Consider the following 25,336-nt stretch of genomic DNA (forward strand, 5'->3'; position numbering starts at 1 on the left):
AGTAAATCACCACTGCAAGTAGTTATCTATCAGCAGAAAAGTAAAATAAAAAAATCTACATCGATAAGACTTGAACCCAAAATCTTGCAGTTCTCCGTTCTCGATCTTGCAGCTGAGCTAACATCTAATATTAATAACGGAGATTCTTCTCATTAATTGTTAGAATTGTATTTAAAATTATGAAATAGCCAGAATGCGCCTTCATATTTAAATATAGTCACTGGATTAACGCAATCTTTGCTTTGAATGCAAAATAAATATTTTTTGAGTGTTTGTTATGTGACCCGGTCAGGTGAGACCGAGCCCGGACCGGATATAGAGTTGCTATTTTCCTAAGCGACCTGTCAGCTACAAGATGGCGGCATCGTTGGAGCAGTATGTGACGACCGTAACTCATCTATCAGAGCAAGGTGAGAATTTCAACGTCGTTGTCTTTTCTTTTATTTACAAACTAAAGAGACATCAGTTTCATTCGAACAAATCCCCATGACTGTCATTTTCTATATAAATGCGATTTATAAACCAGCTGAGCGACGAAAGCCTCAATTTCACTCACTTCACTGTGCTTTATTATATACAAAACGATGTGGATTTTTTTTTTTTGTATTACCAGCTTCACGGAATAGACGAGAAAGACAAAGGGTTAGGTAGGAAGACACCGGGAGATCTAAATGTAGATAAATAAATAGATAGATAAGACTATAGATAAATAGATACAAGATATATGCTTTAGATTTATGCATATGGACACACAACATGAAATAAATACGATATAAGGGTTGATAGGTAATATATTGAGTCATACAAATAAATATACAACAACAATAACGATGATGATAATGATAATTATATAAATATAATATGCAGATGAATTGATAAATACTGAAGGAGCAGACAAGCTAAATTGATAAATCTATTGACGCTCTCTCTCTCTCTCTCACACACCCGTAATAAGTTATGGGAAAATCAAACTGAGATAGATAAATAAATATCGTAAAAATAGAAATATATATATATATAATAAAAATAAGCCTGCATGTATACCTTTGTTAGTCTGGCTACTGACCATCTACTGTCCCTATTGGAATTTTTTCTGCTTTAATTAGGCTTACTAACGCCTATATTGTCGAATGCCCCGGAGTAGTTTCAATTTGCGATCGAGTTCCACTTGAATCCAAGCGAAAGGCACGTAGATTACAAACTCCTCTCTTATTCTCTCTCCACCAAAATTCTGACATTTGTGTCTCTCTAACCCTTCTCTTTGCCAACCGATTTAGTTACACCTTCTCCTGTTTCTAAGTTCTGATGTCGTTTTATAACTGCAGTATTTTTCGTCCTTTTGATATTTTCTCATCCTTTCTTTTTAATTCCCACTTTGCATCTTCCACCTATGTCTCTTATTTGTTTTCATTGAGTCACTGCTTAAGCTTTTCTCCTCGATTTCGATTCTTTATTGTTCAAAATTAAAATTTACTTTGTCGAATTACTCATAACTTTTATATCATATAATGTAATATGATTTTATATATATATATATATATAGTGTGTGTGTGTGTGTGTAAATTATTCCTGTTATTATTAGGGAGGGGTGGGTGCTAACTTAAAATGACTCTGGTATATGATTTGCTGCTACTTATTGTGTTGATATCCCCGAAGGACATCGCCGAAATCTGAACTCAATATAACGATGACCTGCAAGTCTGGTGCTCTACCGTTTTTCTCTCTTCACCACTCAAATCATGTACATTTGTATTATATTTCTTACTGGTTTCGGTCTTTGAATTGCAACCGTTCTGGGAGGACACTGCTTTCATGAATTTTACTCGTGTTTATCGATCCTAGTTATTTTGTGTTGTACACATCCCATTGAAATCTTTTTGTCGAATGACTAAGTCCACCTTGGCATAAAGGGATGTAATTCGAATATCACATCTTTTTTGTTTGACTCGCCGGTTTATTAAAGCAATTCCTCTTATACACATGCACATGATGAGCTTCCGCACAGTTTCCATCCACCAGATTTCACTTGGAAGGAAAAAAACTGGAACGATGTAGAGAAAGGTATCACTTTATTCATGTTGGAGATGATCTCCCAAGTGCCGGTGGCGCAATAAATTGCACATATGCCATTGCCCTTCTTGAGAAAGCAGTTAGTATTGTGGAATAGTGTCCAGCTATAAAAAAACTCTCAAAAAAGGTTGTATGTGAACCGTGCAAGCAGTAATACATACAAGCCCCAAATGGGGGACGAGAACCATCGATCAGTTGGAAGAGTATTTTTTAGTCTTGTAAGCCTTTTGGCTGTGTGGTAAGTAACTTGCTTACCAACCACATGGTTCCAGGTTCAGTCCCACTGCGTGGCACCTTGGGCAAGTGTCTCCTACTATAGCCTCGGGCCGACCAAAGCCTTGTGAGTGGATTTGGTAGACAGAAACTGAAAGAAGCCCGTCGTATATATGTATATGTATATATATATATATAGAAAAGGAGTAGGTAGTAACTCTATAAGATGTACCCGGTGCAAGCTATGGACACATAAGAGGTGCAGCAATATCAAAGGCAGATTAACTACGAAGTTAGTTTTTGTATGTGGCAGATGTTCAGGTGCAATAAACACTGTAAACAAACAGGAAACAACTTCTATCTCATTCCAGGGAGAAAACCTAGAGGTAGTCGATAGCTTCCGCTATCTGGGTGACCAAGTTAGTAGTGGGGGTGGGTGCGCTGAAAGTGTAGCTGCTAGAATAAGAATAGCCTGGGCAAAGTTTAGAGAGCTCTTACCCCTGCTGGCGACAAAGGGACTCTCACTCAGAGTAAAAGGCAGACTGTATGACGCATGTGTACGAACAGCCATGCTACATGTCAGTGAAACATGGGCTGTGACTGCTGAGGACATGCGTAAGCTTGCAAGGAATGAAGCCAGTATGCTCCGCTGGATGTGTAATGTCAATGTGCATACCCGTCAGAGTGTAAGTATCTTGAGAGAAAAGCTGAACATAAGAAGCATCAGTTGTGGTGTGCAAGAGAGACGATTGCGCTGGTTTGGACATGTGGTGAGAATGAATGAGGATAGCTGCGTGAAAAAGTGCCACACCCTAACAGTTGAGGGAACCCGTGGAAGAGGTAGGCCCAGGAAGACCTGGGCTGAGGTGGTGAGGCAAGACCTTTGGAAATGTGCTGTGCATGAGAAGACCCGGCAAGCCAAGTGAGATCGTTGCCAGTGCCCCTGGACTGGCTCTTGTGCGGGTGGCACATAAAAGACACCATTTCGAGCGTGGCCGTTTTCGTGCTGGTGACACGTAAAAGCACTCACTGCACTCTCTGAGTGGTTGGCGTTAGGAAGGGCATCCAGCTGTAGAAACTCTGCCAAATTAGATTGGAGCCTGGTGTTGCTATCCGGTTTCACCAGTCCTCAGTCAAATCGTCCAACCCATGCTAGCATGGAAAGCGGACGTTAAACGATGATGATATGTGTTTGTGTGTCTGTGTTTGGCCCCCAACATCACTTGACAACTGATGCTGGTGTGTTTACGTACCCGTGACTTAGTGGTTTAGTAAAAAGGACCGATGGAATAAGTACTAGGCGTGCAAAGAATAAGTCCTGGGGTCGATTTGCTCGACTAAAGGCGGTGCTCCAGCATGGCCGCAGTCAAATGACTGAAACAAGTAAAAGAGTAAGTGTCTATTGCACAATAAAGTGTTCCCAGTCCACACTTTTAGGTGGTTCATGCAAAGAAAGACCTCCATTTCTAAAACTATGCTTAAAAACCGGACATACAATAGAAATGCCACATTTTCTTTGTTGCTGTATGTGTGCCAAGTGTTGAAGAAGTGAAATGAGTGGAGAGATGCTGTGACTTGTGTGAGTGATGTTGTCATGGGAAAATGGACTTGAAAATTATGATCAATGCATTGGTTAATAGACTAAGGTACAATGCCATGGAATTGAACTTGAAGCTATACAAGTGCAAAGCAAATGTCTTTACTACACTAGCCCATAAGCATTTAAACTGGCCATACCCGCCAAAATATTCTTTTCTACTCTAATTTTGGCCCGAAATTTTTTAGAAGGGGGCCGGTCGATTAGATTGACCACAGTATGCAACTGGCACTTAATTTATCGACCCTGAAAGGCAAAGTCGACCTCGGTGGAATTTGAACTCAGAACGTAAAGACAGATGAAATACCGCTAAGCATTTCACCCGGTGTGCTAACATTTCTGCCAGCTCACCATCTTATGTCCAGCCAAAATATACTACCATTTTATGTTTAAACTGACCAGATTCAACCTCACACACCTACCTTGCAATCTCATTCCAAAAGGCTCCATCTGTTTTGATATGGTTTCAACAGCTGGATGCCCTTCCTAATGCCAATCACTTTACAGATTGTACTGGGTGCTTTTACACAGCACCAGTATGAATGCTTTTTACATGGCACCAGTACTTACAAGCCTGCAAATTAGGAATGCTCAGCTGGAGAGGGTTGCAAAAGCAACCATGTTTTTCCTTAGCTTGGTGTGTCTTTTCAAGCATAGCACTTCATTGAAATCTCAAAGCTACAAAATAATGTATGATCAATTCAAAACATAATGGATAAATAAGCATTACGTTTGATAGAATGATCTGAATGCTAAAGGGTTAATCTCAGGTAAACCTTAACCAAGCAGACTTGAGATTAAAGATATTCTGTCACATTCCATCCTTTATTCAATGTTTCTATTACTACATTATTTTGTGTGTTCTTCAAGAGATTTGGTTACTATTTCATTGTGTAGTTGGTCTGTAGAGGTTGTTTGTGTGCTGCCTCTGATAATATGAAACATGCTGATTTGTGTTCTTAATAGTTTGTCATGAACTATGGGAAAGTTGGGAACCTAACTAGGACAGGTATGGGTTATGGCAGAACTGGCATAATTTACACTAGATATCTATTGGGTTGTAGTTTGTTGTAGTGGTTGTTCTATTGCAGACTCATTCATTTAGTTTATGATGAGGATGATAGTTAAATACTGAAGTTTGAATTTAAGGTTCTTTAAACAACCTTAATGTTGAAGTAAAATAATAATAATAAGGAAGAAAGAAAAAGCCATAGCTTGATAGAACATTAGTTTTGGTACTGCTTTTAGTTTGCAAAGCAATAGTAATAGTATTGGTGGAAATGACTATTATGTGAAAGCTTACTTTTTTAAAATTCAAATTACGACAAACGTAAACAAACAAACGAAGTTTGCTTTTAGAAGCGTTGAGATGTCTTAGAAAGTTAAAGAGGTGATTTTTAAATTCTCAATCGCAGGATAATGCTAATAATATAGCCTGAACAGGATAAACTACCCCTAGGTGGTTTACTTTTTTTGATTCCCTTATTTGTTGAGAAGTCAGGAAGGTGACAGAAAGATGCATTGCTGTATTAACTGAGACTTGAGATGCATGGCATGCAGTTTCTGTTTATATTAATATGCGGTGTCATGGCAACTATATTTTTGGCGTAACATTAACAAGAAAAGTTTGGAAAAGAAACAAGAACTGTTGTCTGCCATTTGTTAACCTCAAAAAGTGCTTGATGTGGTTTCATGTTTTGAAGCCTGGCGAGCAGTGTGAAAGCTTGGTGTAAATGAAAGGTTTGTAACAGATGCCTTCCTCTCTACTGCAGCCTCACTCAGTTGAAGGGGACCTTTGTCATGCAAGCTGCATGGTGACCTCAAAAGTACTGGTTATCATGTAAAAGCACCCAGAATATGCTGTAAAGTGGTTGGTATTAGGAAGGGCATTTAGCCATAGAAACCATGCTAAGCAAACTTTTGAGTACAATGCAGTCTTCAGACCTTGAGGATTCTGTCAAACCATCCAAATGATTCCAGCATAGAACATGGATGTTAAATGATGATGAGTGGAGGCTACTTAATATGATCACCTCGGGATGAAGCCTTTTAGAAACTAACTGTTTGAAAACATTTTCCATGGTTACAATAAGTGGTTCCCACTGTATGTGTGTATACATGTCTGTGTGTGTGTATATATATATATATATATATATATATATATATATATATATATATATATATATACATATATATATATATATATGTGCATGTGAGGTTCCACTGTGTTTCTGCCTACTAAATTTCGCTTGCAAAGTATTCAACTGGAGGCTATAGTACTTAAGGTACCATGCATGTGATTAAACCCAGAGCCACATGTTTGAGAAGCCCCTTCTTAACCATACAGCTGTGCATACACCCCATGATCACTTATTGTTATTTTAATTTATTCGTGCCAGCGACTATTAGTTGGGTCTGCAACTCATGTCTCCATCAATCAAATATATATTTTAGTTTGAATTATTTGTTTTACTTTTTGCTGATGCACAATATCACTTGTTTTCTTGGATTCTACTGTTTTTTCTTGGATTCTACTGTTTTTTGTTTTGGACTTTTGAACTTCAGCAACATTTTAACTTACCTCATTATATTTTACCTGAACTTCACTACACCATCAATTCAGAAAATTTTTTTCACTTAGCATATACTGTCTAGCAACTTGTGGCTAGCATGTGTTGTCCATCCACTTATTGTGATTTTCTGATGTAGTCCCCTTCCTTACAAACATCAGGCAAAACTTTTGACATTCAGCCCCTTTACATAAAAGGGCTCATTTTACCAAATAAAATTTCTCATACATTACTTGATGTCTCTTTAAATTTTCTACATTCATTATGCCTGTGTTTCACAGTCATAGATTACATTTTTAACATGTTACACATTGAGTACAGAGAAAAATTATTTGTAGAAATTACCTAACACATACAGCAATATGAATTGATTAATTTTAAATAACAGTATATTTTTGTGATTGAATTAATTGCTAAGATTTTTCACTTTAAAGCCATATTAGACATTACAAAAACCCAATCTTCTTGAGACAGGCCAATTGACTGGGTCTAAACCATGTAGCTACCATGTGACCAGGTTACCAACTTCACTACAAAGTATCTGCCTGTCTCCCTATCTTTAATCCAATATTCTATGCACTATTATATATAGCTTTATCTATATATTCCTGAAAAAATAAACTCTATAAATTCTTCCCAGATCTTACTGAATTCCAGGTGAAGCTCATTGGAGTAAAACAGAGTTTTGTATTCTTTCAGAATGTGAAAACTTGCAAGTAAGAGGTGTTAGTGGTCCAAACCAGGCAGCATCTAATCTAGTGATTTGATATGAATTGGGACCATGTGCTGGGAATAAACTTGTTAGCTAGGGTTATAAAGATAGGAAACCACAGATCTAGTAAAACTTTCATATGTGGAATGAAAAATTGTTAAGACTCAGAGATTGTCTAAAGTGAAACTGAATATCAAAGACCTTTTGATGATGGAAATATACTGGTGTGATGCAATGAAAATGATTGCTGAGTCCCTACGTTACATAAAATATGACCATCATTTATATCACATGATATAAAAACACATTCTCTCTCTCTCTCAGCAACATCAAACTTTACCCTTTGTGGCCATATTTTTGTTGAAATATACTGTCTTTGTTTCAATTAATTTTGAAAATAATGAAAAATCTCATAAAATAACTTAGTTGTTAATTAAACTGGCATTTGGCACATAAATTAACATCAAATTTCTATGTAAGGTTTTAGTTTAGAACACTTTAAAACAGAAAGTTTGTATCACAGAACCAGAGGTGGTCTTTGGATTGATATCAAAAGGGTTAATGACATGATGTACAGCTATTTCCTTGGCATTGATATTTTGTAAGCATATTTATTTTAAGTCAGCATTGTTAAAAATATAACTAAATATAGGTACAGACATATGACTTAGAAGTTTGCTTCTTTGTAACCACATGGTTTTGAGTTCAATTTTAACTACATGACACCTTAGGCAAGTGTCTTCTACTATAACTCTGGGCTGACCAAAGCCTTGTGAGTGGATTTAGTAGACGGAAACTGAAAGAAGCCACATCTATTGCATACAAAGTCTTCTGTCAGCTTGTTTCATATCCTACAGCAGCCCCTGTGTGCTATAATTGATGTTTAGTACACATTATAAAGTTCCTATCCTTTTTCTGTATGTTAACTATAGCCTCTCACTTTAGTGACAGATGCTCTGTAAAAAGCTTACACAACTCTCACAAACCATTCATACACACTCAGTTTTTATTGATGAACACCATGCTACAGAGTGTGAAACTCTGTCAAAGGTCTTTTCCAGGCCAACAATTGTAAGCTGTAATGGTTTGCTTTTTTGGTTAAGAAGTTCTATTGTAGCTGTCTCACCAAAAGAAGAGTATATGAGTGGTAACCACTCCTGGCAAAAACTGCATTTTATCTTAGTTCTCTCTCTCACTTGCTGCTCAATAACTGTTACTTGCTTCACTTAGTCCTGAAATACAATCCCTTTGTAGATGATCTTTTTTAAATTATCTCCTTTGCCTTTGTAGCTGTTGATGATGTTACTCTGTCAGTCATTGGTGTTGACACCTTCCTGAGCTATTTGATTAACTGTGCACGTGATTAGTGTGTATCCTTCTTTACCAGATATACTTTTCATCTCAATAACTGTTTCTGATGGTTCTGCTGCTCTCCTTGCCTTCATATCCTCAATGGCCCTTTTGACTATATAGCAGTCAATACTGATAGTTTCTCTCTCTATTGGCTCTCTCTAGCATACATTCTCCTCATACAGCAACTATTCATAGCAGCATTCCCATGCCTTTTCTTATGCACTTTCCTCCATTGTCCTGACTCACTCTGACACCCTGTCTCACAGTTTGGAACATCTTGGGACTGTTCCTTATGGCACACAATATTGACAAATGACAAATCTTTTACTTTCATCTTATTCCCTTATAACTGGCATCTAACTTCTTTTCTAGCTACCTGAAATTGTTCTTTGCTCCTCTCTTCCTTTCATCCTTTTCCTAGCCTGTCTTTTAGCATTTACAGCTCTGTCTACTGTGTTATCCCACCACCATGTCACCTTCTGTTTGTGTAGAACCTTGCATCATCCATAGATCCTATCTTACAGCTTGTAGCAGCTTACCTTGCAGAAACTCCCAATCGTCTTCTATTATACTTCTCTCCTTGTCCAGTAGTGAGGCCCTGGTTTAGAAGTTCCAGGGTTTTGAGGAGTATGGTATCACCTTCTTAACCACTATTGTTTCCAGGTCTACTCTGACCCAGAGTGGTAGCATCTGTCATGGTCCCAGCTATTGGTTAAATAGCTTGTAATCACCAGAGCCAGGTCATGTTAAAATCATGAGGTGCAGTATGGTAGATGCAAACTATTTAAGCAAATGAATTTTACTGAATCAATGGCAAATTTCATTAGATGCTGTGCCTATAAACAGACAAAAACACTGTCACAGACTTGGATCAATTCAGTCAGTTAGTGAACTACTGCTATCATCTGCAGTCATAGCATATGCAGCTGAGATATTTCAGTCAGTGAAAGACCAGTGTGACTAAAACCAAAGTCAGACATTCGTGCTGCATCACTTGGCCAGGAGTTGCAATGGTCCAGGCAAGCTGCCAGATCTGATGATTATGATGATAGCGATGACTTCTTCTTTTCATCCTAGGCTTCGCCTTGTACATCTTGGAAGCAATATATAGAGGAAAGATCTTTTAGATTCTGTACCTTCCTTATCCAATTTGTCTTCTATTTCTCTTATTCCATCTAATGCTTCTTTCTGCAGCCATTAATCATTAGTCTATGGTGGATAGTATATTCACAACCAGTTGTTTATGCCATTCCATAGTGAGAATCAAGCCAGTCTGACTTGTGGGTTCATTTGTGTGGTAGGTGACCTGGTAGTTAGTTATTTGCAACACCATCTTCAGGAAACCAGCTAAGTTATTACAATATAAAATTTGAAGAGGCCTGACTCCTTTTTATTCCTTGTATTATAGCCATAGCTGACATCTACATTGGAGTAGCCATCCTGTTGTTGTCCAACATATGTAATAAAGGTACCAGCTATGATAATGAAGTTACTCTCATCTGTTACCAAGGTAGTCAGTGAAAGGACTTCACAGAAACAATCCTTTTGTTCATCTGACACTTATGATTATGACAGAGATCACTTTTGGTCTTATGTTGCCATGACTAGTCTAAGCTTAATTATTCTGCCATTCTAACTACCTCAATTACTCTAGCCATTTCTCTGCTGACAATATACCTACTCTAGCCACTCTAACATAGTCGTAGAATTTGTAATATTGGCCAAGTGTCTCCTACTATAGTTACAGACCAACTAATTCTTAAAGAAGCCTACCACAGAAAATGTGTTTCACCAAATTCTATCTGACTCTTGTAAACATAAAAAAGCGGATGTTGAAACTATGATGATGTTCCTTGCTTGTGAAGAGCCTGGCCGAGACACATCTCCATCTCACTTTTTAAGCACAGGACACTTCAACATACCTCTGCTTTAGCATCTCTCTAACTTCTCCAAACCTAGTTTTTAACCATGCTAATGTGAATGGCAGCAGCTGTAAAGTTTCCACCATCGGAGTTTTCAGTGGTGGGCAAGTGTGATAGTGGGTGAGCTGCTTGATGTATGTGTGTGTACCTGATGGTAGAGACTTGTTGACCCAAGTCATTATAGTTGAGGGGGTACTCACACCTAACTGCCCCTCTACTGTGCATGTCACTGGTCCCACTGATACAGTTGATATATTTCCTTGAATTTTGTGAAAGTTAAATATTTCTGGCATATTATTTATCTTTGGGTGCTTTTCCTGTGTTGCCAACTACTTTATAACACGGACTGGCACATTTTATCATGTCACTGGCACTGGAGAGGTCTCTCAGATGATACTGTCCTCTTGACACAATCAGTCTTACAGTTATTACTCTCCTTAGTGGGTTGCCTTCACTACAATAGGTTGAACTCACATCTTCTCTATGTGATTAGAGCAGAACCTTTTTTTTTGTATATTCTTGGGTTGTTTGAAATGCTTGTTTCCTAGACATGCCACTACAACTCAAAAGCCTTGTCTCCCTATGATGTAGGGAAAGGATTTAGTTACCAAGGGTGCTCACATTGGTAATCTAATGCTCTTATGGATAAAGGTTGTCTCTGTGATGTAAGGTGGAGTTGGGTTGTCAAGAGAATTTGTGATAGTAGTCTAAGGCATAGAAGTTCTCCATTATTTATCTAAAGGGAAGGAGGAGCTAAGAGATGTAATGTGTAGTAGCTGGGAATGAGGTTACCTCCATAAGGCTACACAGCTAGGACTGTTTAACTGCCAAGGGAATATATTGTGATAGTTAAAAGGTGGCTGGGTCTACTAGCCAGCTTGGTGGATTAGTTTTATCAATATTCTGCATAAATAATAATTGTAACAACAAATATGAAAATGTTTGTCTTCTTGTTAGTTTTGAAATACTGCAAACTTTCTTAAATTGCACATGTATATAATATATAACATGCATATAAATGTGTATTGTTCTTATAAATGCCTCAACTTGCATACACGTATATTTTCCTTTTTTAGGCAACTTTGCCAAACTCTGTGAGTTTATCAACAAAAGTACTGACTTTTTAGCGAAGAATTCCAGTCATCTTGACAACGTGATTGCTACATTAGACTGCCAGAAACATTCGTTTGGAATCTTGGGCATTTTGTAAGTGAATTTATTTTTTTGTGTGTTTAATTATTCATTGCAATATTATTATAGATAATTTTTGATTTGAGGTTAGTTAATCTGAACATGGGACCCACCCAGAGCTTTCCTCAGTTTTCCTATGACCACTGGTGATGATAAGTCGGTGATCTATTTTAGTGGTGGGCTAGATCTTGTGTAAAAGTTATTTGTTAACCTTTTAACATTTAAACCAGCCATATCTTGCCCAAATATTCTACCTGTTTTATGTCCAAACTAGCCAGCTCCTTCCTCTAACATCTACCTTACAATATCATTTTAAAAGTACACAGTCACATCATTGAAATTTCTAAGGTACCAGACAATGCATGATTAATTCAAAACAATGGGAATAAACATATGCATTATATCTGACAGTAATCTGAATGCTAAATAAGGAGAAATCTAGATGCTGGCATAGAGTTGTCACAGACATAGTAGGATGCAGGACAAAATTTTTTACAGTATTTAGTTACATTCCTGTATGTTTTGAGTTCAGATCCATCCAGGATCCTTCCTAGGTCAATAAAATAAGTGTTGTCAAGTAGTAGATCAATTCAGTCAACTATATTCTTCCTTGAAAGACATTTGTGGCAGTGTGCCTTATGTTAGGAATCATCATTATTAGTGAAGGTAGTGGATTAGCAGCATTGTTAGAGCATCAGATGAAATGTCTTGCCAGATTTATTTTGGCTCTTTATATTTTGCAGAGGTCAACTATACTTTCATCCTTTCAGCTTTATTGTTCCATTTTGTATTTGAAAAAGACAATGTATTTTAATCTGTGACACTAATTTTTTTTTAAACGAACATGTCCACAACTTTATTTAAATTTTTTATCAATGTCGGAAACAACTTATGAGAAAGTGTTGTAAATCTGGCACATATGCAGTGCCTTTCTGTTTGGTGTTGATAAAAATCTTGAAGATGTGAAATGATGTTTATGTTGTTACTGTTGCTTGTTATATCACACATAACTTATCTTCTGTCTGTTTGTTTATGTTTTCTGATCTTTTACTTCCTTTTAAGGTGTGTAAAGTATAACTTGAGTAACATTCCAGACTTTGAAACTTTGTATGTCCAAACTCAGGATTTTATACTTTCATGCAATGGCGAACATGTTAGAAATGCAACTAGTAGCTGTAAGTATCTTTTTGCCTGACATAACATTTCTTTTGGTTGTTGTTACTGTTGCTTTCTTCTGATAGCCTCACCTCAAGCAGCTGCTTTTGTGACGTATCTCATAATGCTGTGTCAGGAACCTCTCTGTCCTGCACTGGTTTTTGAAGATCCTCACTTTCATGTTGCATGTGTGTCTGCCAATATCATCAGTGTAGTGGAGTGATCTTCATGTTTTGTTAGACTGCAGAAATTTCCAGAATAACACATCCAAGTTAGCATGTTGTTCAGCATGATATCTATGGTCAGCGAAGTCTATCCTGTTTTGAGCAATAATACTAGTGATGGGTGGAATGTGTCCATAAATCTCCTCTTTGGTCTTGCGCTCATGCCACTAGATGTTTTGAGCCCTCTTGGTATATGTACTTGAGCCTGATGTATATACCATGAAAGTGCTCTTGAAGCTTCTTTATAATTGAGGTTTCCTCTCTGTAGAGAAAATTCTCTCTACACATGTCCTGAAGGTAAACCTTGTTGACTTTGAAAAGCTTAATTGCCAAATGTTTTGAAGTTTGTTAGAGGCACTCCAGGCTAATAGATTGCATGTAAAGAAGTCTTTTTTTACTGTCAGCAATGTAGGCTACAAGGTACTTGATGTCATTGACTTTCTTGTTTTGTGTGCATTGTTGAAACACAATGGCAGGTCGCTTTCATCTTCATTGATGGTCAGGTAGAATGAAGTCTTCTTTGCATTGAGAAACAGACTGATTTTGACTGCAGTATTCTCAAGTGATGTTAACCCACAGTTGTTGAACTGTGAAAGCAAGATCAACAGCATAGTCAGTCAGAGAGGTACAGGATCCAGGCACTGCTGATGGTCTTGATTGTTTCTGCTAGATGGTACGGCCTTTGTCTAGGATAGCATCAAGACCTTGTTTAAGGATGTAGTCCCCTACAGTTACAAAGAAAAAAGGAGCTAGGGTGTCTCCATGAAGAATTCCTGCTGTTGTTGGAAACTCTTTAGTTGGGCCATCTTTACTTTGCTCAAAGTTTTATGGGTTTTCATAAATGATTGCAATGGCTTTGATTTTATCTGGAACACCTTAGTTCAACAGGAGATGCGACAAGGCTTTTCTGTTGATACTATCAAATACCTTGGAGAGACTGGCTCCTGTGCCGGTGGCACGTAAAAAGCACCATCTGAATGTGGCTGATGCCACTGGCTCCCGTGCCGGTGACATGTAAAAAACACTCACTACACTCTCGGAGTGGTTGGCGTTAGGAAGGGCATCCAGCTGTAGAAACATTGCCAGATCAGATTAGTTTCAACATATGGTCTCATGTCAGACAAGTGCGTCTCCAAAATAATAGCTGTTTTCTTCTTTAATATTATTTTGATATTGTTATATTTTGGGTTGATGGTTTTTCTTTTTTTTTTTTTGCCAAATAAACACAAGCACTGTATATTCATTCTTCATTTGTTTATTATTGTTCTTATTTTATCTGATGTCCTTTGTCTGGAAATCTTCTGTCACACATCTGTAACCTCTTCAGTGACTAGGTGGAGCAGGAGGATACACTTGGATGGAGAGTGTCACTGAAGAGGTCACAGATGTGTGACGAAAGAATTCCAGACAATAGACATAAGACAAAATAAGGATGATAATAAATGAGTGAAGAACAAATATATAGTGTTTATATATAGTGTTTATTAGGCAAATGAAAAAAAAAAGTGACCATCCCAAATTATAACAATATCTGTTTCAACACATTATTTCACTTCAGGAATCTTGCAACGCAAATTCATAAATATATTATTTTAATATTTTTTGAATATTGATAATTTACTTTCATTTAAACGAAATGTTTTGCTTTTTTGATTAGTTGCTGATCTTTGTCACAAGTTTACTCAATACTTGATGGATAGCACAAGACAGGTAAGTGCCATGATTGTATACGTACTTTACTCACAGTCGATTTTTATCTGTCATTTGATTTTGGATGTAAAGAACATTTTTCATAATTCATCTGTGTCATTGAGACTTGAAAATGTTAAAATTTACTGTATCATACTAATTTTGGTTTGGAAGATTTAATAATGGGTAAAATAAAATCCATTATAGTCTCTCTTTAGTGCCTCTCATCTCTTATTTTTAGCTATTAACTCTTATAATAATCTGCTTTTATTACAAAATGTGCTGTAAGTTTGTGTTATGTAAGGAGAGATAAATTTCAAGGTTTTAAGTCAACATAAATAATCATTATGTTGCTTTGGAGTCTAATTTTTCTTATATGCTTTTATACTTGGACACAACCACTTGTGTCCACAGCAGTAAGACAATGTAAGATACATCATCTTACTGCTGAATATTTCTCCATAACTGATTCCATCGATCTTATGCTTCTGTTGCCCTTGTGTTCACCTCTTGTTTATTGTCACATAGCAGTAATACCCATTGTTGATCAAATAATTACTTTTTACTTTTTCTCGGGAGTCACATTCAGAGTGTTATTATATATATAAATTTACTCCTGTATGTGTGTATTTTATGAGAAAAATACATGTAATAATTGGAGTAGAAAAAAAGTCAATTTCATACACGAACTTCTGTTTGTTTATTATTTGACAATAATAAGTGAGTTGTGTTATTCTATATATCAACACAGTAATGGCAATTATATAATACACAAGGCTTTGGTTGGCACAGAGCTGTAATGAAAGAGAATTGCCCAATGTGCTGCACAGTGGGACTGAACCTAAGGTGACATGGTTGGAAAGCAAGCTTCTCAACCAGACAGCCACGCCTATAAAGGAGAGATAGATTTTGGATAATATACTCCTTGATACAATATGCCTAACAAAAAGATGTGATGTTTGTGGCAAAAAAACCTTTGATTTTAATATTTACTCGAGCAACCCAACAACTAACTACGCTACACCATACAGGATTAACTATCTGTTTCAATGAAATTGAGCAAATTAAAAAAAAAAAAACTGACAGAATTTTATGTTTATTACCAAAAAAAAAAAGATTTATAAATCTTATGTCAAACTTTTATTGAAAATTTTCAACATGTCTGTGACCCTGCATACTTCAAATCTCTCCTTAGTATTGTGAAACAAATTTTGAAGCCTTTCAGAAGTTAGCTCCTGCATTGTTAACTGAATGTCTTCTTTAAGCTCAGCTAAATGATTGCTCCATCTTGGGGACGGAGGTAAAGAAAATGATTGCTGCCAAATTGCTGAAAAAAATGCTGTCATGGACAAATAAGAGGGGTCCAACAGGAATGAAAATAAAATTATAAGCAAAATTCAAAATTTATACACTTTTAACACATATTGAACATGATAAACATAAATAGAAGTGAGTTTAAAAAAAAAATGCACCCAATTTCACTCAAATCATCATTAATTCTGGGACACCCTAAATTTACTTGTCTGACTAGATGGGGGAGGAAACTCAGGGGGTACTAATTGCAGGTGGCGAGCATAGCTTCCGGAAGTGGTCACGCGATAGTTCAGACATGGATGACATAGAAAGCAGACGTACTGCCGCGCCATGCTGCGTTGCGCAGGATTGGAAACGTGAAACCTCAACAGGGCACTTCTGGAGAATGGATGAATGGGTTTGTTGTGCCTTTACCCAGCTGCACACATGCGCACATAGCCCAGTGGTGCATGGGATGGTAACATGAAGCATCAACAGGGCGCCAACAAAAATTTTAATGTTCTTATTTCCTCTGCAAAAATTGGACAAAAGGTTTTCATGAAATATTATATGCTATCGTTGGAAAATGGCCTAAAACAAAGATAAAACTCGGTGCAGTATACTCAAATCTGATTAAACTGCATTTTTGTGGGACCCATAGTCGGAAATTTATTTTAGTCAACAGCAATTTGAGGAGACTGATTAATGTTTGTTGCAAATTTGGAGAAAAGCGACTGGATACTCTTCAAGTTATGGGCCTTAACGCTGTGAAAATGCTTAAAAAATGCTGTTGATCTGCCCCTGCATTAGGCAAGAAGTTGAAAATTGTTTTGGCCCATGACACTCCATAGACCTTATGTAATGCATGTGTAAAATTCCTTTAAAATTGGTTGGGTGGATCTCGAGTTTTAATGACATGACAAACACACAGACAGAGACACATCCTGTATTTTATATATATAGATAAACATTGATTCATTATTGTCTTTTTCCAGCCATCTCAAGCAATGCGAGGAATACCCATCTTAATTAAAGCCATCACCAAGATTCAGCTGTTTCCCTCTCAGCTAACTTCTATTCATAGTGATCTCTGCAAGGTTAGAAATTTTCATGTTAATTCTTTTCTGGTTGCAATGCTATCCCTATTGTGACTTATACTGACAGATGTCTGTGTTACTACTATGGATATGTTTGATGTTATATTCTTATAGAGTTGAAGATGGCATGCTGGCAGAATCCTTAGCATGCCAGACAAAATGCTTAGTGACTTTTCTACTGGCTTTATGCTCCAAGTACAAATTCCACCAAAGATGATTTTGTCTTTCATCCTTTCAGGGTTGAGTACTGGGGCTGATGTAATCAATTTCCCCACTGCTCAAAATTGTTGGCCTTGTGCCAAAATAAGAAAGGATATTATTTGAGAGTTGATTAACCCTGTTCTGGCCGCCAATATCTTTTCTACTTGATCCAGACTTGTACAAAATACATATATATGTTTGTATATGTCTGTATGTTATATTTCTGACATCAGACTAGATGAAAGCATAATGTATCTGAAAAAGTTAGTTATAGGGGTTCTGTCTGAATGTATGAATGACTATAATCAACAGCAGTAACAGCTACACGTTATGAGAAGCTAATGGGGATTTCAAGTCAAAACAACCCTGTCTAAGCTAAACAATCATAGAAACCAGATGTAGAATGCTGGTGTAACCAAATGATGTTTAACCCTTTAGCATTCACATTATTCTGTCAAATGAAAAACTTATTTATTTACATCATTTTGAATAAATCATGCATTATCTTGTGGCTTTGAGATTTTGATGAGGTAACTGTTAATTTTTACAATGATATTGCAGGTGGTTGCGAGAGGCCACATATGACTAGTTCAAACATAAGACAGGTATAATATTTTGGCTGGATATATCTGGTTTATGTGCGAAAGGGTTAAAGTGTGGATTTTTAAATATTGATAATGAGAATGATGATAGTAACAATTACAATGTTGATAATACCAAGTAAAAAGCTTGACATGAAGCCTGTGTGTGCTTTCTCTCTGTCTGTGTGTCTATTCACAATGAGTTTACTGTATGCATCTGTTTTCATTCTTCTTATTTCTCTTTTTCAGTTGTGTTTGCAATCCAAAAACCTGCAGCCTGCCTTGCAGTTTTTAAATGTGGACTTTGTTGATATTGGCAATGAAGTAAGGAGTATTTTATTTTATGTTTCTTGTATCTAAAATTTACTTTGAGTGTACTCATGTGCATGTATCCACCCTGGATCACACATGGGCAACTTTTTTCAAGAAGTGGGCTGCACGAGACATGGCTTATCAGTTGAGCTGCACTACTAAAAGAATTTAAGGTAATTTTTCGTTGGCGAATCATTCAGAAAGTCCTGCAGGCTCTAGTTTGCCCATGACTGGTCTTGTTCAGTTTTGATAATTGTAAGAATAGGAAAACATTAATTACTGAATTTTGTTGTAAAGAATAATGGTTTTATCTGTATGGTCACATGGTGAAGAAATTTGCTTTGCAATCAGTAAGACCCCAAGTTTGATCTTATAGTATGAAACATTTGGTGTCTTCTACTCTAGCTTCAGTTCCACCCAAGCCTTGTGAACGAAATCGGGTCAATGGTAACCCAATGGTCATTGGATGCACTTCACCTTTAATTCAATGGCTCTGCATGTTAAACTAATGCAACACATGGTGTCACACTAATTCAGCCCTAGGATTACATAAAGCATCTGTGGAAAACTCAGCCACTCATACACTGTAATACAATAGAGGAGTATTTTTGTAATTCTTAAAACAGTAATGTCTTCATTTTTGAAATTACATCCACCCCCACATGTACACTTGACTACAAAAACAGCATGTTTAAACTACATAGACTGAGACAAACATGATGGGGTTTCTATAAATTTTGTTAAACATTCTGTTTTTACTTCTGCAGGGAGGTCACTATGATGCCAAAGACTTCTTACTCTATTACTACTATGGTGGGATGATCTACACTGCTCTAAAGAACTATGATCGTGCTTTGTATTTCTTTGAAGTGGTAAGTAATTTTTGACCAAAATGTTGTAAGTAGAAATTAGTTGACAAAAATTTGTGGAAATCTAGTGTCTATGTATGTGATGTATGTATCTATGTGTATGTGTGTATGCATATGTATGTGTGTATCACTGAAGGACATAAACCTCCACAAGGAAAAGAGTGCTTTTTCCATGAACCGTCTTGTGATATTTGTTCTGTGTCAAGTCACATATACTCCCTTGTCATTTTCTCTGCTAGTAATGCATGAACCAGTTATCAGCTCATTGGAAACCTGTAATCAACAACACTTTATTATCTTTTTTAATTACAGTATGTGCATGTGCATATTTATGTTACTGTCTTCTTGCCATGACATCATGTAATAGTTGTGTGAGTCAATGTCATGTAAGCAGTGTCCTTCATTTCCAGTCTTCTGTGATAACATGTCTGATCATGGGGAAATATTTCCTTACTTGGAAACAAGTGATTTTGGCAACAGGAAGGACATCTAGTCATAGTAAAATCTACCTGAAGAAATTCTGTCTCTCCCATGCAAACTTGGAAATCTGCACACTAAAAATGATGATGGTGGTGATGAAGACTTGCAATCAAAGTATTGTAAGGGAAACAATCCAAATATAAACAGCTGGGTCACAACTAGCTAGTTAAGTGATGGATAAAGATTCTTAGAACCTGATTGGATGAGAGATATTTGGGAATTAGAGGTAACTGTTGAATCAAGTGATTGTACATATGATGGAGATATCACAAACACATCATGCTTGGAGTGAGTTCACCTTACCCACTTTAGTTGTGGCCACCACCAGAATCCTCAGACATACAAGAAAGTTTCTGTGTGGTTTCTCATCTTGTTAAAAAATAGCAGTAAAATCTTTTCCAAATCATATCCCACTGTCTTATAAAAAAGTGGTATAGATGCATTGTTTAATGTGGTGTTGGATTCATTGTGTGTGAAGAAAAGAGGCAAGGTTGTCACTGCTGGAATGACTGAGCATACACATTCTTGATTTTAGTTGACTTGGGGCTAAGCAACAATGGCAGACACACAGGAACAAACTAGACATCATCAATCGTTGTCACCAACATTTTACATCCGCTTTTCCATGTTTGCATGAGTTGGATGGTTTTTCTACAGCTGTTCTTTACAGCTTGATGTCCTTCTGCTTATCAACCTTTTATGAGTGTTAGGTACAACATGCACTTGTAAGAGTGCACGGTGTATCTATTCTAAAATCAAGATACACATATCACATTGACTGCACCAGTTCTTGTTTGATCACTGAAATTAAGTGTCAGGCCTTCTTAGTACCTGACGCTTAATAGATGGGTGACCGTTTGGGAAACCTAAGGTGCAGTAAGCATTTCATATTGTAGTCCACTCTGGTTGGTGTTAGGAAGGGTATCTAGCTGTAAAAACCATGTCAAACTAGACATAAAGTATGGTGTAGTCGTCTGCCGAGCCAGCTCATGTCTTTGTCCAACCCATTGCCAGCATGGAAAGCAGACGTTAAATGATGATGACATGGGTAAAGAAACAGACTAGACAGTGGGCTGATACTAGATGACCGACTCAGTCCTGAATTCAAACCTACTGCTGGTGTTTTATTTTGTATTTAGAGAGTACACATATCTCAGATAGGTATCTGTTACCTCGGAGATGCTATATGAGATATACCTGAATCCTAAAAAAATGAGATTTGCTTATGAAAGCTGTACAGAAGCTTATTGTGTGTGTGTTTGTTTTGAATTGATACCACTTAGGCAGTGGTAACATTTGTACCTGCAGACCATAAATGTAACTAGCAGCATTGCAGTTTCAATATGCGTTAACAAGTGAATTAAAACATCTTACTTGGCATCAGGGTGGGCCTCAAACTGTTGAATACTGCCTCAGCAAGTCCTTATTTCCTTAAATAAGACCTACCACTCTGTCTGTCTCGGTCAATGTAACTGAGAAGTTTCTTTTCCTGCTACCTTACAACCAAATAGACGAGGGATGAGACAACCAGACCACTATAAGGCATGGTTGCTGCAGTTTAATTTAATGTGTAATTATCTAAACTTTGAAGAAACATCCTACCCATCGTTATTTGTCAAAAATAACTAAAGTGTTTGTTGATGTTTCATTGTTTTTCAGGCAATTACAACTCCCAGCATGGCTGTCAGCCACATTATGATGGAGGCTTATAAGAAATATATATTAGTGGCACTTATATTACATGGAAAGGTAAGAGAAATATTCTATTGTGTTGTGTTATATTGCATGGTTAGGTTGGTGCTGGAGGTATATATGTATATATATTGTATAGTACTGCAAAGCAAAAGCAGCATTTATCTTTTGATATTGTGTTGCAAGGCAAGGTGGGGGGGTCGTGTTTGTGGGGTTATACTATGTATTGTCATACTACTGAGAGAGGAAATGGGAGAGGAGTGGTCACACATTGAAGGAAGGAATTGGTTGTTTTGTTATACTGCACAGAGAGAAAAGTGTTTGTTATACCACAGTGTTATGAAGGAGAGAATGAAATTCTAGCTACTGTGACTGTAAGCTGCACAATATATATATATATATATATATATATATATATATATATTTATGTATATATATATATATATATGTATATATATATATATGTATATATATATATATATGTATATATATATATATGTATATATATATATATATATGTATATATATATATATATATATATATATATATATATATATATATATATATATATGTATATATATGTATATATATATATATATATATATGTATATATATGTATATATATATATATATATATATGTATATATATGTATATATATATATATATATATGTATATATATATATATGTGTATATATATATATATATATGTATATATATATATATATGTATATATATATATATATGTATATATATATATATATGTATATATATATATATATGTATATATATATATATATGTATATATATATATATGTATATATATATATATGTATATATATATATATGTATATATATATATATATATGTATATATATATATATATGTATATATATATATATATGTATATATATATATATATGTATATATATATATATATGTATATATATATATATGTGTATATATATATGTATATATATATATATATATATATATGTATATATATATATATATATTTATGTATATATATATATATATGTATATATATATATTTATGTATATATATATATATATGTATATATATATATATATATATGTATATATATATATATATATAATTGTTAGACAGGATGGAAAACATTAAGGCAAGGCAAACATCTCAAGTCATATACAATATTATTATAGGAAGAAATTCAAAATCTTACAGCTGTTTCTGAGATATCCTCGGGTATGGGATATTCCATCATCAGAGACAAACTGGGGAAAGAAATATGGAAAATGAGAATGCTGTATATCAATAAGATGATAACATAGAGGAAGTGGGTAAGAGAATAAGATGATGGAAAGAGAGAAGAGAAAAGAGGCATTAAAGTTCATAGTTCAACTTTCTGAAGTTATAGAAACCAAAGCAGGAATCCTTAGTTGCAATCCTGCATGTATCCATGAGTGTAATTCTTTAGGTGCAATCCTTCAGAAAGTTGAACTATGAACTTTTATGCCTCTTTTTGACATCCTGTTTAACAATTATATATCCACTGCATCTGCAATGGCTCCATAACTACCATCTTGGCTTTAACCTTGGAGCCTCAGTAATCCATTACAGCACTTACCTAGCATTTGGATTACCTGTGAACTAAATCCCCATACTTTGTCACATATATATATATATATATATACAAATGTATGTGTGTATTTATGTATATGCATACATACAGACATTGAGTTGAGAGAGGTGGTCAATTAATGAACATTTCCTCAGTTAAGAAACACATGCAGCCACAGCTATGTCAGATTGTGACAATATTTAGCAAGTTGTTTGTAATAAAATTGATGGCAATTAATATGTTGTTGACAAGAGAAGAAAATGGGAATTCAGTGTGTAAGTTGCACTGAATGCTGGGTAACATGCTACAACATTGGAAAAAGTTATGAAAGCATGTGACTGTTTGGAGGATTGGTGCATGGGTATAGAAGACAGGCAGTAAGCAGAAGTCAGGCAGTATGAAGCCATGTAATAAAGACCTACATTCCACAAGACACTGACCTGTGCACGACTTCTCTGTGCAATTTGACTTGCTGGGCTGGTCTGTGGTATCCCTGCTGTTAACTTTACTGTTGGACTTGTGTTGGTATAAGAAGGATGTCGAGTTTTGCAGCAATAGGAAGGAAGGAAGAGCTCATGTGTTGTTCTACTATATTGGTAAGAAAGAGACCCTGTAGTGTTATATTACATTGGAAGAGGGTCATGTATTGTTATATGGCATAGCAATGCTTTGAAGTGAAAATGAGTGAACATATTTAGGGTGTAGGACAGTGAATAAAAGACAATCAAAATAGTGTGATACGCAACACATACATATTGCCTGTTTATGTTATCATTAGAGGTCTTTTAATTTGTAAATCTGCATATTCACCAAACAATGAGGAAGTGGGAAGATGTTTGTTGAAATCATTATTCTTATTATTATTTTTCTTATTTTTGTTTAAATTTTTTTATTCTCAGATTCCAGCTCTTCCAAAATACACATCTCAAGTTGTAGGTAAATATATTAAGGTGAGCATTTAAAAAATTTTTTTTTTAAAGATATCTTTTAACTGTACGAGAAGGGAGTCTGAACACAGCAACATTCTGTTTCCCTTGTTTAAAGAAGAAGGGAAACAGACTGGTGGGGATACTAAAGTTGCTGATGCCAAAATTGAACACCCGAAGCTTAATACCTGCAAGGAAAATAAGACTTGGAATGGAATTGGTGGTTCTGATCCAAATGTTTGTAACTGACTGAACTCTTTGAAGAGCTATCTAAAGACCATGTGGTAGTACCAAAACAAATGGCACTTTAGTTTGTCTTAAGTTTCTTGGCATAAAGCTTGACATGTTTTAAATTCCATGTCATATATATATATATATATATACACATACAATCAACATCATTATTTTAGCGTCCATTTTTCCATGCTTGCATCAGTTAGACTGAATTCGTCAGGGTAGATTCTCTACAGCTGGATGCCCAACCTGTCATCACCCCTCACCTGTTTTGAAGCATGGTAATATTTCCTCATGGCCAGACATGTTACAGAAGACAGGAAACAAAGGACTACACTTATATGACAAAGATGATTCTTTATAACATTGCATGATGTCACAACAAAGAGACACACAGTATTTCTGTTCTAAATTCACTTACAAGTCTTTAGTCTGGTAGGGGCTAGGAGACATGCCCAAAATGACATGCAGTTGAGTTTAACCATGTGGTTAAGAAGTAAACTTCTTAGCCATAATGTCAATGCTATACTTTTATATCCATCTATTCATGTTATCCCCATTAGTAATTTTATTTGTGAGGTATCTCAGTCCTTTGTCATGTTGTTGGAGAAGTTCAGCATCTGGAGGTTGTCCCTCAGTACTTCATCCCATGTCTTCTTGGGTCTCTCTTTTCCATGTGTTCCATCCACTTTGCGAGATTGGTACTTTATGGAGCTTTCAGCATCCATCTGCATCATATGAGCTAACCAGTGTAGTCTTCTCTCTTGCACACTGTGTTTAATTCCTCTTGAGGTAAATTTTTCTGTGTCTGGATGCCCTTCCTGTTACCAGCCCTCACCTGTTTCCAGTCAATGACTGCTTACCAAACTATAGTTATTGGAGATCTGACTTGTTGTTTTCTGTTGCAGCCACTGTGCCAGCCATACTATGACCTTGCTACATCATACGGAACAAATAACCCATCAGATCTGCGGATGATTGTCAATAAGCACTCGGAAGTATTCAGTAAGGTAAGAATATATTGACGTATCTTGTGTACATGTATCAACACTAGGTGTTCTCTTTCACTTGTACCTAGTCACACACCATCCCACCACCACTACCAGTTCCTATCTGTCATCACTGATTAACTACATAGAGATGGAGGGGGTCACAAATTGTTGTACCCCATAGAAAGTTGTGTTATGGAACTACATCTAGTTTATTCTCAGTTGGTGATTTTTTAGTTGTTAGTTTTTTTATGCAATAAAGTATATTTTATTAATAACATTTAAATACTAAGAAACAGGAAAAAGGTGGGGTGGGGTGGGGAGGGAATTAAATAGCAGAATGTGGAAGGGGAGGGGACACT

At 36.0% G+C, this 25,336-nt stretch overlaps 1 protein-coding gene across 1 annotated transcript in view; it reads left to right on the forward strand.

Annotated features, from left to right (window-relative positions):
• Positions 1-343: 343 nt before the first annotated feature.
• The window catches only part of LOC106882369 (COP9 signalosome complex subunit 3), a 43,409-nt gene continuing 18,416 nt past the window's right edge, over positions 344-25,336 (forward strand). The window contains exons 1-10 of the mRNA XM_052969754.2: positions 344-410; positions 11,514-11,643; positions 12,691-12,803; positions 14,665-14,717; positions 16,985-17,086; positions 18,118-18,192; positions 18,948-19,052; positions 21,189-21,278; positions 23,725-23,775; positions 24,894-24,995. Of these exons, the coding sequence (XP_052825714.1) occupies positions 356-410; positions 11,514-11,643; positions 12,691-12,803; positions 14,665-14,717; positions 16,985-17,086; positions 18,118-18,192; positions 18,948-19,052; positions 21,189-21,278; positions 23,725-23,775; positions 24,894-24,995 (876 nt within the window). The 5' untranslated portion in view covers positions 344-355. The remainder of the gene's footprint in view (positions 411-11,513; positions 11,644-12,690; positions 12,804-14,664; positions 14,718-16,984; positions 17,087-18,117; positions 18,193-18,947; positions 19,053-21,188; positions 21,279-23,724; positions 23,776-24,893; positions 24,996-25,336) is intronic.

Source organism: Octopus bimaculoides, chromosome 7 (genome assembly GCF_046866305.1).
Source record: "Octopus bimaculoides isolate indiv1 chromosome 7, ASM4686630v1, whole genome shotgun sequence".
In the NCBI taxonomy this organism is placed as follows: Eukaryota; Metazoa; Mollusca; class Cephalopoda; order Octopoda; family Octopodidae; genus Octopus; species Octopus bimaculoides.